General features: G+C 37.7%; 1 protein-coding gene across 1 annotated transcript; it reads right to left on the bottom strand.

Annotated features, from left to right (window-relative positions):
- Positions 1-491: 491 nt before the first annotated feature.
- On the bottom strand, positions 492-1,778 carry LOC146992676 (uncharacterized protein F54H12.2-like). Its single transcript, XM_085809643.1, has one exon. It carries the CDS (start codon positions 1,776-1,778, stop codon positions 492-494), a length of 1,287 nt encoding a protein of 428 aa, XP_085665769.1.
- Positions 1,779-14,968: the final 13,190 nt, after the last annotated feature.

The raw sequence follows: 14,968 nt of genomic DNA, 5'->3' as shown, positions 1-14,968 counted from the left end.
AAATATTTTTGTTAGATGGAGCAAGACCATAACTGTCGAAGTAATATGCCGTGCTGTTTTTCTTAAAATATATCGAAATCCAGTGGCTCCCAGGTAAAGTATGCGGATCCGAATTCACTATAAATGAGGAGTAATGTCTCTTTCGTAAGGGTATGAAATCGGAAGGATATACACCTCCAAATGTTTTTTTGATTCGACTGTCGCCACAGGCATATTGACACAGAGTTAAAGTATCCATTACCGCCTTTGTTCGAAATGAATATTTCTGTATATGCTTTTAAACACTTCTTCGTACACTTGATGTTTCTTTGATGGGAAAATTTCAATAATTTTTTCGGCAAAAGCGAGAAAGAATGCAATGCGCAGGTTCGCTATTTTATTGGAAAACATCATATCGCCTATACTTCGAATTACCTCCTCGCCTGCACCCGCCTCCTTAGCTAGTTCGATAATTTCATTTCCGTATATTTGCAAAACTTCGTCCATGATTTTTAATAATCTGTCGTGACTCCGCGTGACTTGTCTATTTCAATTATGTTCCTGTATTCAGCATAGACTATCAGGGTAACTGTTTCTGGCAAGGCCGCTGCAAATTTGATATCAATGGCTATGTTTCCGCTCTTATTTATGCTTACGTGGCTTTCATTAGATGCCATATCTGGAGTCAAATCAACGGCATATAATGTATACCCATCTTTGTATTCATCAAAGGAGATATTAATGTTGGGGCTTGAATGATATCGATTTAAATCTGTAAAGATGCTTAAATAACTTCGCCCATAAAATGTTTTTTCGAAATTGGGCTGATAGGGTTTGGAAGGTATCATCTTTCCCCCATTTAATATGCATAGGTAGTTTAGGTTATAGTGATGAAATTTAAAAGGATTTCTGTTGATGCTTCCATTATAGGCGGCGTTAGATACAAAACCTAGAATGAGACGTGTGGGTAGCTGACCAATAAAAGCGTTTGCTATAGTTGTCGATTGCAAACCGCTCGATATTGCAAAACTTTTTATGTCAATCCTACGAATGGGCATCTTAATAACTCCTTTTTCTAAAGCCTTTTCGTGTGCTATTAGGATGGAGGGAGCCACGCTGACTTTTCTCACGTATAGTTTTGGTAGCTGAATTCTAATTTTATAATTGTCGTTTGCCGACATCAAAGTGAAAACATCTTTATGCCTTTCCAGTTTAATGCGTACATTAACCCCGTTGACTAACAATTTCGGTTGAGTGGCCAAATCGAAGTGCAATGGTCCCACGAGGTCGAGGCTTTGGCTAAGCTTGCAACGATTTGCACGCGTTGTATAACCTTCGTTTTCGTCTCCCACAACATCATGCTTAGATGCAGTATCTTTTGCAAATAAGCCAGCACTCAGTAGATTATCTTGACCTGATTTGGAATAGAACAACAAACTTTCCAAAAGGGCTCTATAAGAATAATTCACTTGGGACGAAACCTGTTTATCATTTAAAAATATTGAACAGTCGGAAAACAAAGTGTTTAAAATATAATTAACAGGTGCCACCCCGTCGGCGTCGGTGAGATTGGTATCGTTTTTTTTCGTTATTTTAAGTCGTGTGTGTAGTATCGTATGCGCCAAATCCAAATAGTGTTCACCATTACCGCTAATGTAAAATTCTATGGGCGTCTTATCAGACAATGAAGATACGGGGTGGATTTCCACGAAGGAAGAGGAATCGATGCCCAGTTGTACGGCGACACCATTAAAGAGATCCAATTCGCTCTTAAGGCATATAACCCCCTGAGTTTCCATTACTATTAATCTTTATGTAAAAATATCTGCTTTTGTCTTACAATGCTTGCTCTTTGATTGACGATTTTTCCTCTTGCGCTTTCTTTTTATACCTTCTCCCCTCTGTAATTTTTCAAAAATATCACTTTTTATTTTATTAGAGGTCTCACGTAACCTGCTCCGAGCAGAGTCCTTAAATGACGATCCCGCTGCAACATCTGACAAGACGTTCTTTCCTGTTTGCATCAACTGTTTGCCCAAATAACGACCGGCTCTAAGTGCCAACGGCGTAATGTATCGGCGCAAATCTCCAAAAAACCCATAACCTCGTTGGTGAGGTATACCTTGAAAGTAAACACCACCGCCACCACCAACTTGAGCACAATAATAGGATTCGCACTCTTTCTGATTTAAGTGCATTTCTCTAAGGATGTTTTAAGAAAGTGAGAGGAAAGCTTGAAAAATCTTCAATTTATATAGTTTTCTTACGGCGAAAAGACAGGACTACAAATGTTTTTCCTCCCGTAAAGGTAACTTTTTTCCCGCTACTCGTTCTCAGTTCTATTTCTATCGTTTCCACATAGTGCTTTCGCAAAGGAAAATATATAGTTTTTTCATAATGCTTCACAATTTGATCATTTTTTTCATTCACGCAGGGAATAACCCTTAGCAGCGGAACATGCACATCTCCAACGTGATGTGATTCGATTAAATCGCTGTACACAAAAATATCTGTAATGCCCCCGTCCAGTTCTAAAGGATAGTCGCTTATATATTTTCCGCTCTTGAAATGGGTGTTGACGAATCCCAGCATGTCTGCCAGCCCTTTCCCAAATGCCAGCTCCGATTCTGGAGGAACTTCTAAATACACTTTTGAATTCGCTAATTGTCTTAAATGTACGTGTTGAAATTCGCGAAATAAAGTTTCCGGTGATTTATATACGCCTGCGCTGACATGCAAATGTAAAGTTTCTTTTTCAGTCATAGTTACTTCGGGATATCCTTTAATTATAAGTTCCACAGCTTCCCCCTCCTCCACAGTTAGGGGCAAAAGCACAGGAAACTTTCGCGTTTGCGAAATTATAAGGTTTTCGCGGACGCCGAGTATCCTTAAAAGGGAGGATGCTCTTTCTTGAGTAATATGCAGCTCCGTGTTTTCTGACACATTTATTTCTAGTTGGGACTTCGTCTGATCGTAGGTGAAAGTGACAAAATTTTCCAATTTAAGATCTTGGATATTTTTTGCTACGTCGCCAAAGAGACCCCTAGATACATCTGCTTTTATTAAGGTTAACGGAATCAAATGCAGTTTCGTGCTAGAAGGGCTCCTATTTATGATTGAAAATAACTGATCTTTGTTTTCAGCTATCGATCTGAATCTCATCACTTGAGATTTTTTAATAATAGTATCTTCATCTGGTAAGTAAAACATCTGTAACATTTTAGGAGCTTTTCTTTTAGAAATGTGTACTTCGAAACCATTTGCAAGAACCCAGCGAATACTCCTCCCTTCATGTTCTAGAACGAATTTCACAGCGTCCTCTCTACCGAGAATGGTACTAATTTTTATCATTCAGTTTTGATAAAAATTCCTCTAGAGAAACATCTGCGTTTACCGAAACTAAAACGCCATAATTAAATGATAAAGTATGGCGTGAAAATTTAATAGGAATGCTTTTCTCCACATTCCTAGTTATTACATAGTCATTATTATACTCTCCCACATTATACCAATTTCGTGGAATAAAAATTTCAGTTAGACCTACTTCCCAAGAATCGTTCAATAACAGAGGAGAGGCGAGTTTTGTTCGATAAGATGATTGATTGTTTTGAGGGAAATACTGCATGCTCGCATTGCTGGGTAGAGTAACGTAGAATTCGTCTGTCATTTCATCCATGACGCTTTCATCCACGAATTAAACCGTCGATCAAAGCCTTTCCACTTGACGAAATATTCTTTCTTAGCACCGACACCTCTCGTTTGCAGAATTTTTTCCACTCTCCAGAAATCGTGAGAACTCTTTAATACTTTTTGTATCTCTTGTTCGTAAAACCTTCCTTTCAGAACTGTTCCTTTTAAATCTTTAAGCAGATATGTCGGAGGACTCGAAGGATATCTCTTATATATGACAAAAACCTCATCCGTCCAACTGGGCAAATAACCTTTGCGAAATGCTCGCCTTGTTTTAGAAATCCTCACCTGGTCGTTTACCTCAAATTTGTATCTCGGTTTTATGCTATAGCCATACAGTTTTTCAAAAATTTCACTTTCTAGTTCCGGCTTCACGTCGGCAGGTGCATAACCAGTACTACGATGAATACTCAAATTATAGCTTTTCAAAACTGATTTCAAGACATGCACATACCTGTAGGAATTGGTGTAAGTAAATATTCGATAGAGTTTAGATTTTAGCGTTCGATTAAATCGCTCTACAACACTCGCCTTGTATTCGCTGTTAGAGGCATAATGATGTATTCCATGTCTTCTAAAATAGTCACGAACTTTTTTATTAAAAAATTCTTTTCCCTCATCTGTTTGTAAATTCACCACAAAATTTGTCTCCTTAAATAGCTTCTTAAATCCTTCGAGTACAGAATCTGCACTCTTCGATTTTAAAGGAATGGCATACCCGCGTTTAGAAAACACATCAATTGCTGTTAATAAATATTTTACACCATCGTTATATTTAGAGAGCTTAGACAAATCAATCAAATCGCATTGCATTAATTCTCCAATGCCGAAAGACAACACCTTCCGTCGTTTGAAATTAAAGCGAACTGGTTTATGTAACGTATAAGCATCCTGTTTCATTAACCATCGACGCGTCGTTTTCAACGGAAGTTGTGCGGCACGAGCCAATCTTACCACTCCGCCATACGAAGCGGGGTTTTCTACATCGTAATAGATATTTTCTAAAATTGCGTCGGCATCGTTTAAAGCTCATCCCATTCCTCTTTATAAGGTGCTTGACTTTGGGATCTCTCTCTTCTTTCCTGCTGTACTTTATATCTCTGCTGTTTTCTTTTTGTTTGATGATCGAAGTCTTTCACATTTGATGGGGGCCATCGAAAGACATTTTCCTCGCCGCTCGAGGATTTATTTTCCGTGAGGGGGTAGTGCGATGAGGTATCTCTCATGCGAGACAACACATTCTGATTCCCTATCCATGAGCGCGGTATATTAATTTCTTCGATAGCCTTTAGAAATACATCGAAATGCCTTGGCTCTTGAGCATTTTTTATATTTCTCATTAGGTAATTAAAGAAATCCACCATACTGGATCCCTGAATCGTTTTACCGTCAAGAATCATTTCTCCGCGATCGTTCCATGAATAAAGCCTCGATTTTAATTTTTCGGCGACCAGAGGCACCAATCTAGAAAATTTCTGGGGTGTTGATAGAATAATATCCCTAATAACAGGATCTTTCACTTGCTGGAATCCCTTCTCTTCTTTAGTTTCTTTCGCTTCATTCGCAAGGCTCACACGTATAGGTTCTGGTGGTGCGTGCACTGTTCTGTGATACCGCGTGATTAGTTGCCCCAACAACTTTGCTTTCATGTCGTCGGGTAATTTTGCTCTTTCTAATAACGTGTCTATGTCATCTTCCAATCTCAATTCTGGCTTCTGAAGATGATAAGACGATACCAATTCTTCGGGTATGAGAGCCACTCTTTTGGCCATTGTAGCCCAAAATTGGGATTAAGAATTTTTTTTACAGTCGTTTGCTAATAACTGGTCCTAAAATACCACCCAAGGCAGATATTATTGCCCGAGCAATCAATGGTAAAAAGCCTCCCGATTGGTTGACTAAATTTTTTTTTCTTTTGTATGCTTTCGTGTTTTTTAGATAGCAACCTTAAGAGATTCTTATATTTTTTCAGCTTACGTACATTAACGGGGATGTTTCTGCGATGGGTGGGAATGAGCTAATATTCGCAAGAAATGATACTGCTTTTTCAAATTCTTCTTCGTCATTTCGGACGAAATAACCACAGTATTCCGTCTTTATCTGGAAACAGATTTTCGCGCATCCGATACTCCTCCGATGTTTGAGGGTGTAAGTCAATAACTAAATAACCAAAGGGTTTCGTTGTTGCTTTTATATAAGCATCCGTCAAAAAATGCCAGTTCTGAGGATATAACTGTCGTCCTAAGCAACTAACTTGAGAGACATCTCTTGCATTTTTAAACAAAATGATATAATGCGCATTAAGACTAATGTCGCGCATAACTTTTAAACGAGGGAATAAGTTTTGTAATATCACTATAACGCTGACTTCACAATGGTGTGAGGCGGCAGTAAAAAGATCGGCAATTTTCTCATTTAGTCGATGCATCAGGTCATCGACCACTATCAAATCCCCTTTTTCGTATCTATCCGGAAGACCTTGAATGAATTCAATGTCTGGTTCTTCCCAAAACCAAGGTACGGAATACGAATAACACCATTTTACTTTTCTGATAGGGGCTTCATATATTCGATTTCCTATCATTTCGCGTACCAACGAAGTTTTACCTGATTGACTCGGACCAATAACCAAACAGGAACTTGGATGTTTGAATTTTAACATCGCTGATAAATTCCTTTTTTTTTTCTTTAACAAAAATATATTTACATTCATCCAACCGTTTCCGATATCCGAGGACTCAAATGTCTATACATTTTGTCTGCAAAAACTGCATAGTTTCATAAATTCCCCCCTCATCATTTGTACGCCAATTATATCGGCTTTCAACATATCGATATCTTTCCAAAAATAACGTATATCATAAACTGTTTTATTCTCTTTTACACATACATGCAAAAACAATTTTCGACCAATATAAACCGATTCCTTACAAGTAGAATTTCTTAAATCCACTTTCCCTTCACCCCATTCACAATTCCTCATTAATTCTCCGAAAAATATTCCTACGACGACTATTGTTATTGCCAAAAATAAAACGAAATTTATAATAAAAATACTCCATTTTGTTGCACTCATCTTGCATCTACTACTCTTAATTCTCACTTTCAACTCGAACTCAAGACAACGAACCCAATGAATGACCTGACGTTTTATGGGTTACTGCTGGTCGTCTCCGACCCCCCGCCGTCCAAAGAAGGTTAAAAAAACTACCAAAAAGAAAAGAAGAAGATACTACTTTTAAGAAAATCGAAGGCGTTTTATGAATGGTGTACGAGGGGGACAAGCATTCACAACGTCGCTGCTGTCCTTCACTTACACCATCCAAAAAAACGTTAAAAATACTACAAAAAAGCACTCACAGCTGGTGGCTATTAAACAAAAGAAACCTACCGAACGACAACAAACATGTTCCAAAAGTCAACAACCGAGAGGTCAGTCTCTAACTAAAGCAATCCCATTTTAGAAAAACATGGTATATGACAAACAGTCTCGCCTACATTACCGCCTACTACTACATCCAAGTACTTTTGAAGGTCGACTGCACTTCCGGGGTGCAGGGATACTCAAATCCTAACTACTAGTAATGATCAAAACGTGACATTTATAACTGTTTTTGTAAATTATAAGGATATGCTTACTATTTTTGTAAATTATAAGGAAAAACTATCAGGTGAAAAGGCAAGTGTAAAGAGTGTAATGACTGATAGACCGACTGGGAAATCAGTGCGAACCAAAACTTATCTTTATATCAAATCTAGAGTGGTTTGGGTAATGAAGTATCTAAAGACACAACTGATCGATGCGAGGAAGGAGGTAGCAGTACCTTTATAGAGAGTGTTAGTAAATACATGCACAGTAAAAATAAATGGCTGAGTATTATATTAAGCAGAAAAATGTGGACCTAAGGTGGTTCGACTAATTAAGTAAGTTATTCGCATGATTTCGCAAGAGTAGAATGCAAAAATATGGAGTAGAATAAATGTAGTTTTAATTTTTATCCTGGGCACTAAGCCGAATAGAAGGGAATAATAAAATGCTAAGATTACAAGTGTCATGGTAACAAACGACTCGTGAAAAATTTTAAGGATAAATGATCTTATTAATTATCTACGCTTCTGCCGCAGTAACCCGAATGGAAGACTGTTAAGATAATATTTCCTGTGCCTTAATAATCTAAGATTAAGAAAACTGAAACTGACTTACCCATATACTCAATACATATTTTACCTGTGAAAAACCTCTTTTATTCAACCCTAGAACTGTAGCAGACATATTGACAAATATTTAGTCACAAAGCATCTACATCACTCCAGTTACAATCAATTTCGCGAGTTCATCATAGAGCTTCACAAAAAGGAAAAATGAAAATTTTGAAACATCACAAAGTTCACTAGTTCAATTTCACTGTCATGCTAGCAGAAGAATCTAGGACTTGATACGATGAAAAATGTTCTTATATTTTTGGCATAACTGCCGTTCTCGTACACAAGTACAAAGGATAAAATTGCATGAAGAAGCACGAGGACATGTGAGCCGAAATGTCGAGGCCGAATGGCCTTTGCAGAAAAGTTCTGATTAGAAAATCTCGAAACATAGCAAAATTCACTAATTAAATTTCGCTGGCATGCTAACAGGACACCATAGGACTTGATAACGATGAGAAATATCCGGCTATTTTAACAAAAATGCCATAATCCGTACGAAAAATAAAAATAACATGAAGAAGCACGAGGTCATGCCAGCGGACATGAGGGAACCGCATGGCCTTGGAAGAAAATTACCCAACTCGTCTTGCAGCCTTCATTCACACTTCTGAAGAACACACATCAAGGTGAAGCGAGTGGTACAAGCGAGCGAGTGATCTTCAAATAAGTTTATTTATAGTCTTTTTAGCAAACGTCTGCTGCAACTGTCGAAGTGGAATTCGGAATGAAAAAAGTGACGACTTGCCATCACAACAGGAAAGAAACAAAAATATTAATAATATACCTCAGGGACGTATAGCATTAATGGCTTGAAAATAATTTGACATTAATAACCAGATTTCGTTATTTTGTAACAATTGTTTAAGGCAAGCAAAAATAATTTAATTACCAGAAAATACGTAAAAGAATTTGATGCTTTTGCTGAACGTAAAAAGTCCAAATGGGATGTTCAACATGATAGTCTCCATATACTCTACCAATTCGACGAAATGTAACTCAATCTTCAATCTACTTGAAATTTTAATTGGTCAACTTTTAGAACTGATTCTATTTCAACAGAGAAAGGATGAAAAGTCTTACAACACAACAACTGAAAGAAATATTGATTTATTGAAGAGCTGTTCTTCTTGCTGTAGTTGCTCATCCCCAAAGACTAGCAGGACTAAATCAGGGTCTTGGACAATTTGCATCCTAAAGAAATCCAGAATCAACACTGAAAGAGCTAATTTAGACTGTTGAGAAGGAATGGCACGCTCTTGTTACTAGAAATATTTCAAGAATAAGTTTTGTCTATGAAAAAAATATTTGAAGAAATCATAAATCGGAACAATTGTATTAGCATTTGAACTCGATTTAGGAGTTATTTAACCTTGTTATAAGTTGACGTTATATATGTCTGACGTTATAAGGTATTTCTCCCGCCTTCGTAGTGTAGTAGTTAGCAGGCTGGGAGCGTATTCCAGAGGTCCGCGGTTCGAGTCCCAGCGAAGACGTTGCTAATTATTCATCTCTCCTGCTTCCCAAAAAATTATAATATGTCTACAGTGGCACCCGAACTAAAAAGGATGGTGGATGATGATTTGGACCAGGATTTGGCGATTGGACACCCTAAACCACAGTCGCTCGGAGTATATATGATTTTTCTCCCATCTTCTTAGTATGCCTTCGCAGTGTAGTGGTCAGCACGCTCGACGCGTATTCTAGAGATCCGTGGTTCGAGTTCCGGTGAAGGCGTTGCTCATTTTTCATCTCTCCTGCTTGCAAAGAAATCCTAATGTCTCTACAACGTTTTCAAATGTTTATTTCCTTATTTTAATACATAAAATTTTGTAAAATTGTAATAAAATTTTGTGTTTATTTTTAATAGATTCTAAGTTTAACCATTTCTTATTGATTAAAAATTTTTAGTAGTGTCTAAAATTTGACACAGTATGCATGCATACGCCAGTCACTGGATGGTCAAGTATGTAGAACACTAGTTCGCCTACTGGTGAATGAGATGGCTTCAAAGATGGTTTCATGGTGCTCTCGATATATAACGGGAATATGAGCCGATTTTTTTTAACAAATGGCGGGCACTTGCCTATAACGGCATTGGCCACTACTAAGGCCAGAAGCGGTGACCATTTTACTGTAGAGGTACCTAATAGGCGGCTACCGTTTCCTCCTATGGAAGGTACAGACAATTTACATCCACGCCTTCGGCGGGATTCGAACCCGGGCCCTTTGGTATCGCAGTCAGGCTTCCCTAACCACTATACCGTCTGGGTGGCCGATTTCACTTAGTAAGTTTACCACGATGTCATGCCTCGTCACGTGCTTTGCTGCAATATATTAAAATAAAATTTTTCACTCTTCTCCTCACCTTTTAGTGTGACTAAGGGTAAAATTACCCCTCAGCCTTTAATAGCACAAGGCCTAATTTGATTTTCTCCTCATCATTTGAACTGAGTTGAATTGTTCATGTTTCTCATCATTAATCCTTTGAATCGTTCACTATTGCCCCTTTGAATTGTTCTTTAATTGTTCATCATTGTGTTGGGTCTCATTTGAATTGTTCATTACTAGAGTAATTAGCATTGTCTGATTTACTTAGTTTCACTTTTAAGAATCTAACTTTTGTAATATTCTGTAACGAATTAGTATATGAATATTTTGAAAATTAACACTCTGAAGCTCTTGAATTTTTGTGATTAAAATATGTACAAGATCAGAATCACCTAATAGATCCGTAGCTTCGACCTCCGTCCCATGTTCACCAGCCGCTTTAGCAACCAGTATTCCAGTTACTTCAGAGCCAATAAGAAGCCCTGACAGTTTTAAAGAGGCTTGTGATAGGATTTTGATATTATTCACTGCTAAGAAAGAGCCCTACAAATTAAACTGCAAACACAAAACTCTTATCACTCATAGATTTGCAAAACTATGCAGTATTTTAATAAAACAAGAAATTTGCACGTTTTAGGGACGTTGCCACCTTAAAAGATAAAATTTCTGCTGCACTCCCGTCCTTCTTGGCCTCACCGACAGTAGCAACAGAAACAACTTCTGAGGTTCTCCATTCTTCGAGCATCCTAAAATCTCATCCAGTTTCTTTACCTTACCCTCAGACAACAAAAGAGGAGGCTGACGGGACTCCCTTTATTGTGGTTACAAATAGACGAAGACGTCCACAACCTCCTAAAGAGAACTTCATAGATCCCATTCTAATTGAATAATCCCAGTTGCTCTTCAAACAGCCTAATAGTTAAGTTATCTGCAAAACTGAGGGAAGTACAAGCTTCGACTCCAATACAACGGATGCAGTAGACCAGAAATAACGAATTGTTAATTTGCTGTCATTATAAGCCGCAATATGGAACTTCTCTCGCCACAGCATCACGGAGAAGGTTTCTCTAAAATCGTAAAGGTCAAGAGCTTAGAAATCGAAAGCTCATAATTTTCTTCGGCGTTCCTGCCTACATAAATTCAGAAGAAGTAGTCGTAGCTTTCAACTTCAGTATAGAAGCAATTTTGGTAGAGGACATCAAACCAAGAAGACCCTTGCCAAGATCAGGTCAGCAAAATAATTGAATCTTTGGCCTGGACCTAAACTACGTTAAGAACTTAGATTTCGAGGGAAGATCTATACTGGCAACAGTTATTGTCCCTATCGATATTGCATTCAAATTAGTCATTGCTGTGACCTTCAGGGACCACTACACACGCAATTACTTCAGATCGTAACTTACTTGTGTTCAGTGCTCTGGCAGAAACCTCCAAGAACTGCCAGAAACCTCCTAAGTATTCCAGGGGCCCCCCGAAACCTCCTAAAGCCGTAAAATTGCTAAACGCTGGTAGTTCCAATCTAAGCTCGATTCTAGACGAACGCGCTAGTTGCTTGGGCGGTTTCATGATTCTCCCACGCGTTATAAGAGCCATTTTTCCTTAGAAAGTCCTTCGAGAAGGCATCGCTTTCCTTAGGCAAATAGTCCTAGTGTGCTTTGCCATAATCAGTGAAACAGAATCAAACCTAAGGGATCTAACTGTATCACTTTCAATACTAGTCTGGGCACTGACTTCGCAATCAATAAACCGCAACAAACAAAAACAATCTCAGAGAGAATCGTCCTAAATGTGGGCTCAAACTATGAAACAAAACTTACCCCCAAAGAAAGAAAACTACTCAATACAATTCAACGTGAACAACTACTATTACTGTCAACAGCAAATAATACTTCCCTAGTTCTAGCCTTAAAAGCGGGAAACCATCCCAGGAGTTATTAGTTGGAAGGAATGCTAATGTCTTGAGACTTCAGAAATCGCAAATTCTGAGGGATCATTTATATCCTACTGAGGAATGTGAAACATCATTGTCTAAAGACCTATGGAAACCAACAATTTTTGACATCCCGGATGCAGTTCATCTAAAGCAAATCAATCGGAACTTCCAATTTATGATATTTTAAAATGGCTCTATAATGGAAAGTAGCACGGGAAGTGGGATTTATCTAACGGAAGATAATTACTTGACACATACATGGCAAAGCAGATTGGGAGCAGGTAAATAATTTACCAAGCCGAATTGGTTACTGTTAGGAAAGCAACAAGACTAGTCACTACTTTACATGCTAATTAACATTTATTCTCAATCTTTTCATACTCTGTATCTGGCTTAACGGCGCTGTGTAACTTCAAGACATGAAACAGCTTTGCTCGCGAAACAGCTTTGCTTACAATAACAGTTTTTAAATTTTCATCCCTCAGATTGTGTCTCAACTTCTCTGGATCCCTGCACATACGAGAAATCAGGGAAAAGAAACAGTGGACGAGTTGATGAAAGAAGCAGCTATGTACACAGTTGCACAAGAAACAACCGATCAGTCTCACTACCGAATTCGCATCTCAAAGCCTCTACATGACAACCTTCAGAATGTTCCAACGAATTTGCAGGGGAAAACGAGTTGGATAACAAAGTTCGTCGCTAGACATGGTTCCTTAAAAATTAGGAAAACATATCTTTGTGACTGTGGCAGGTTAGGAGATTCAGAGCACTATGCTTTTGAATGTCCGAAAGCTAAAGGATTCCACCTAAAAAAACCAGCTGATGCAAATTAGTCAGTCTGGCTAGGTGTCAGTCCAAAAAAATATAATTATATTAGCTAAGTTGGCCAAGACATTTATGCACTGAAGTGAGCGTTACTGTGCGGTGTCAAAACAGCAAAATATTCATTAGTGGCTATTATCCAACAGAGGACAACATATGATGACCAAAATATTAATAAAATATGTAATGTTACAATAAACTTCAACGACGCAACAATCGTAAACACATGACTTGACTGTTGCAGTTACTATGCAGAGAATGAATTACGTAACTATCATGATAGCACTGAAGTTTTCAGAACTAGCAGCTTTGGTTCCAAAGTGATAGTTGAAAAGCCTTTGTCAAATGTGCATTTTTATCCAGTATGGTACAGATGTACGTGCTAAGCACGGCATTTCAGCCTTGTTAATAACAAATATTATATAGTGTTTCCAGTAACATTATATTGCCTCCTAGCATTTCAATTGGTTTCAAACGTTGTTCCTTGTTATTAATTGATAACAAGTCTTGATTACTCACATGTAAGAGTCCTAAATTTTAGCATATTATCAATTATTCTTTACCATTTTTCTGAATGATAATATGTTTTATTTATTTACCTGTAACAGTATTAAATGTATGTATCGTATTAGTTAGTCTTTATCATTTATCTGCATAATAATATATAGCTATTGGGATGGAAGCAGTTTGGATGCAAATGCCCAGTAGAAAGTGATTACAATTTAGAAATACAGTACACATATATATATGTACTGAGCAAGGCTTTAAAACTTTGTTAATAATCATAATAATACTTCTAGCAACAGATATATTGTTACGAATTTTGTATTTATTTGGTTAATTTTAGTAGAATTATAACTAAAACTGTTTTATTTCCCCTGGAGGAGACATATTTTAAGAGAGATCTACGCCGGAAAATTAAAAATACAAGAGTACTGAATAGAAGTTATTCTCGGTAATTTGCATTTAATTTGAATAAATCTAATTGACTAGTATGTTAGCTGTAACCGTAATTCTACGCTTTTTGATTTCCAGAAATTGGTAGACCTGTCTCGCGCGCCGATTTATAAAGCTATAAAAGCTGGAGAGAAACATCTCAGCTCAGTTGTTTAGATAATAGTTGTTTGCTGATTTGCGGTGAGATTGGATTAGCTTTCTCTGCGCTTTGGATTGCGTTCTATTTAATGGTTTAGTGGTTTAAAATATAGCTACTGATTATATTGCGTGATATTGCGATATTGTACGAATATCTTTGAGGGAAAATCCAGCGTTTTATTATATTTGCTGTGATAAGAATAAATTTTATTAACTTTTTATCGGACTTATGCATTCAATCTATCGTACGCACGCAACAAGTTTTGGTGTTAGATGTGGGATTTGAATATCAATAAGAAGAGCGATGGAAAAACAATTAAGGCAGCTCGTGTCTGCCTTTGCTGCATTCCAAGAAACGATGGAAGGGGCCGTCAACTCGGTGAAAGCAGAGCTGAATCACGACCGAAGAGAGATCTTCTGTTTACATTTATTCTGATACCACATATGCTCGATGAGGCCAAATATTATCATATATTAACAAAGTTGTGGGCCAACAGTATCCCTAAACAATCTAACTTAGGACACTTAGACCAGTACCTCGTCCACATATCTCAGAGCGTTTGCAGACCCTCTTTGAAACATATGCAGCGCTGTGAGGTCATTTGTCACGATTCCTCCTCAAACCAACAAACCGCGATCGCGACAAGGGGATATTTCACGGACAAGGGAAGGCGAGCTGCATGTTCCTTTTTCTCTCCAGATCAAAACACTTCTAGAAATACCGTATATACCCGCGTATAAGTCGATACCGCGTATAAGTCGACCCCCCACTTCCGAAATCGATCGAGAAACTTCGAAATTTTTTTTTAAGTACTACATTTATTCAAAATCATCTGAGAAAAAGTAAATATACGATAAAAAATACCTTGGTAAATTGGCTTGTCATTGGCTCGTCATCATACATATTTTCAG

The sequence above is a fragment of the Stegodyphus dumicola genome, chromosome X2, assembly GCF_044657685.1.
Source record: "Stegodyphus dumicola isolate Sdum_Otavi_A_Nest chromosome X2, ASM4465768v1".
In the NCBI taxonomy this organism is placed as follows: Eukaryota; Metazoa; Arthropoda; class Arachnida; order Araneae; family Eresidae; genus Stegodyphus; species Stegodyphus dumicola.
Note: the sequence above shows the minus strand (reverse complement) of the source record. Positions and strands in the feature narration are given on the sequence as shown.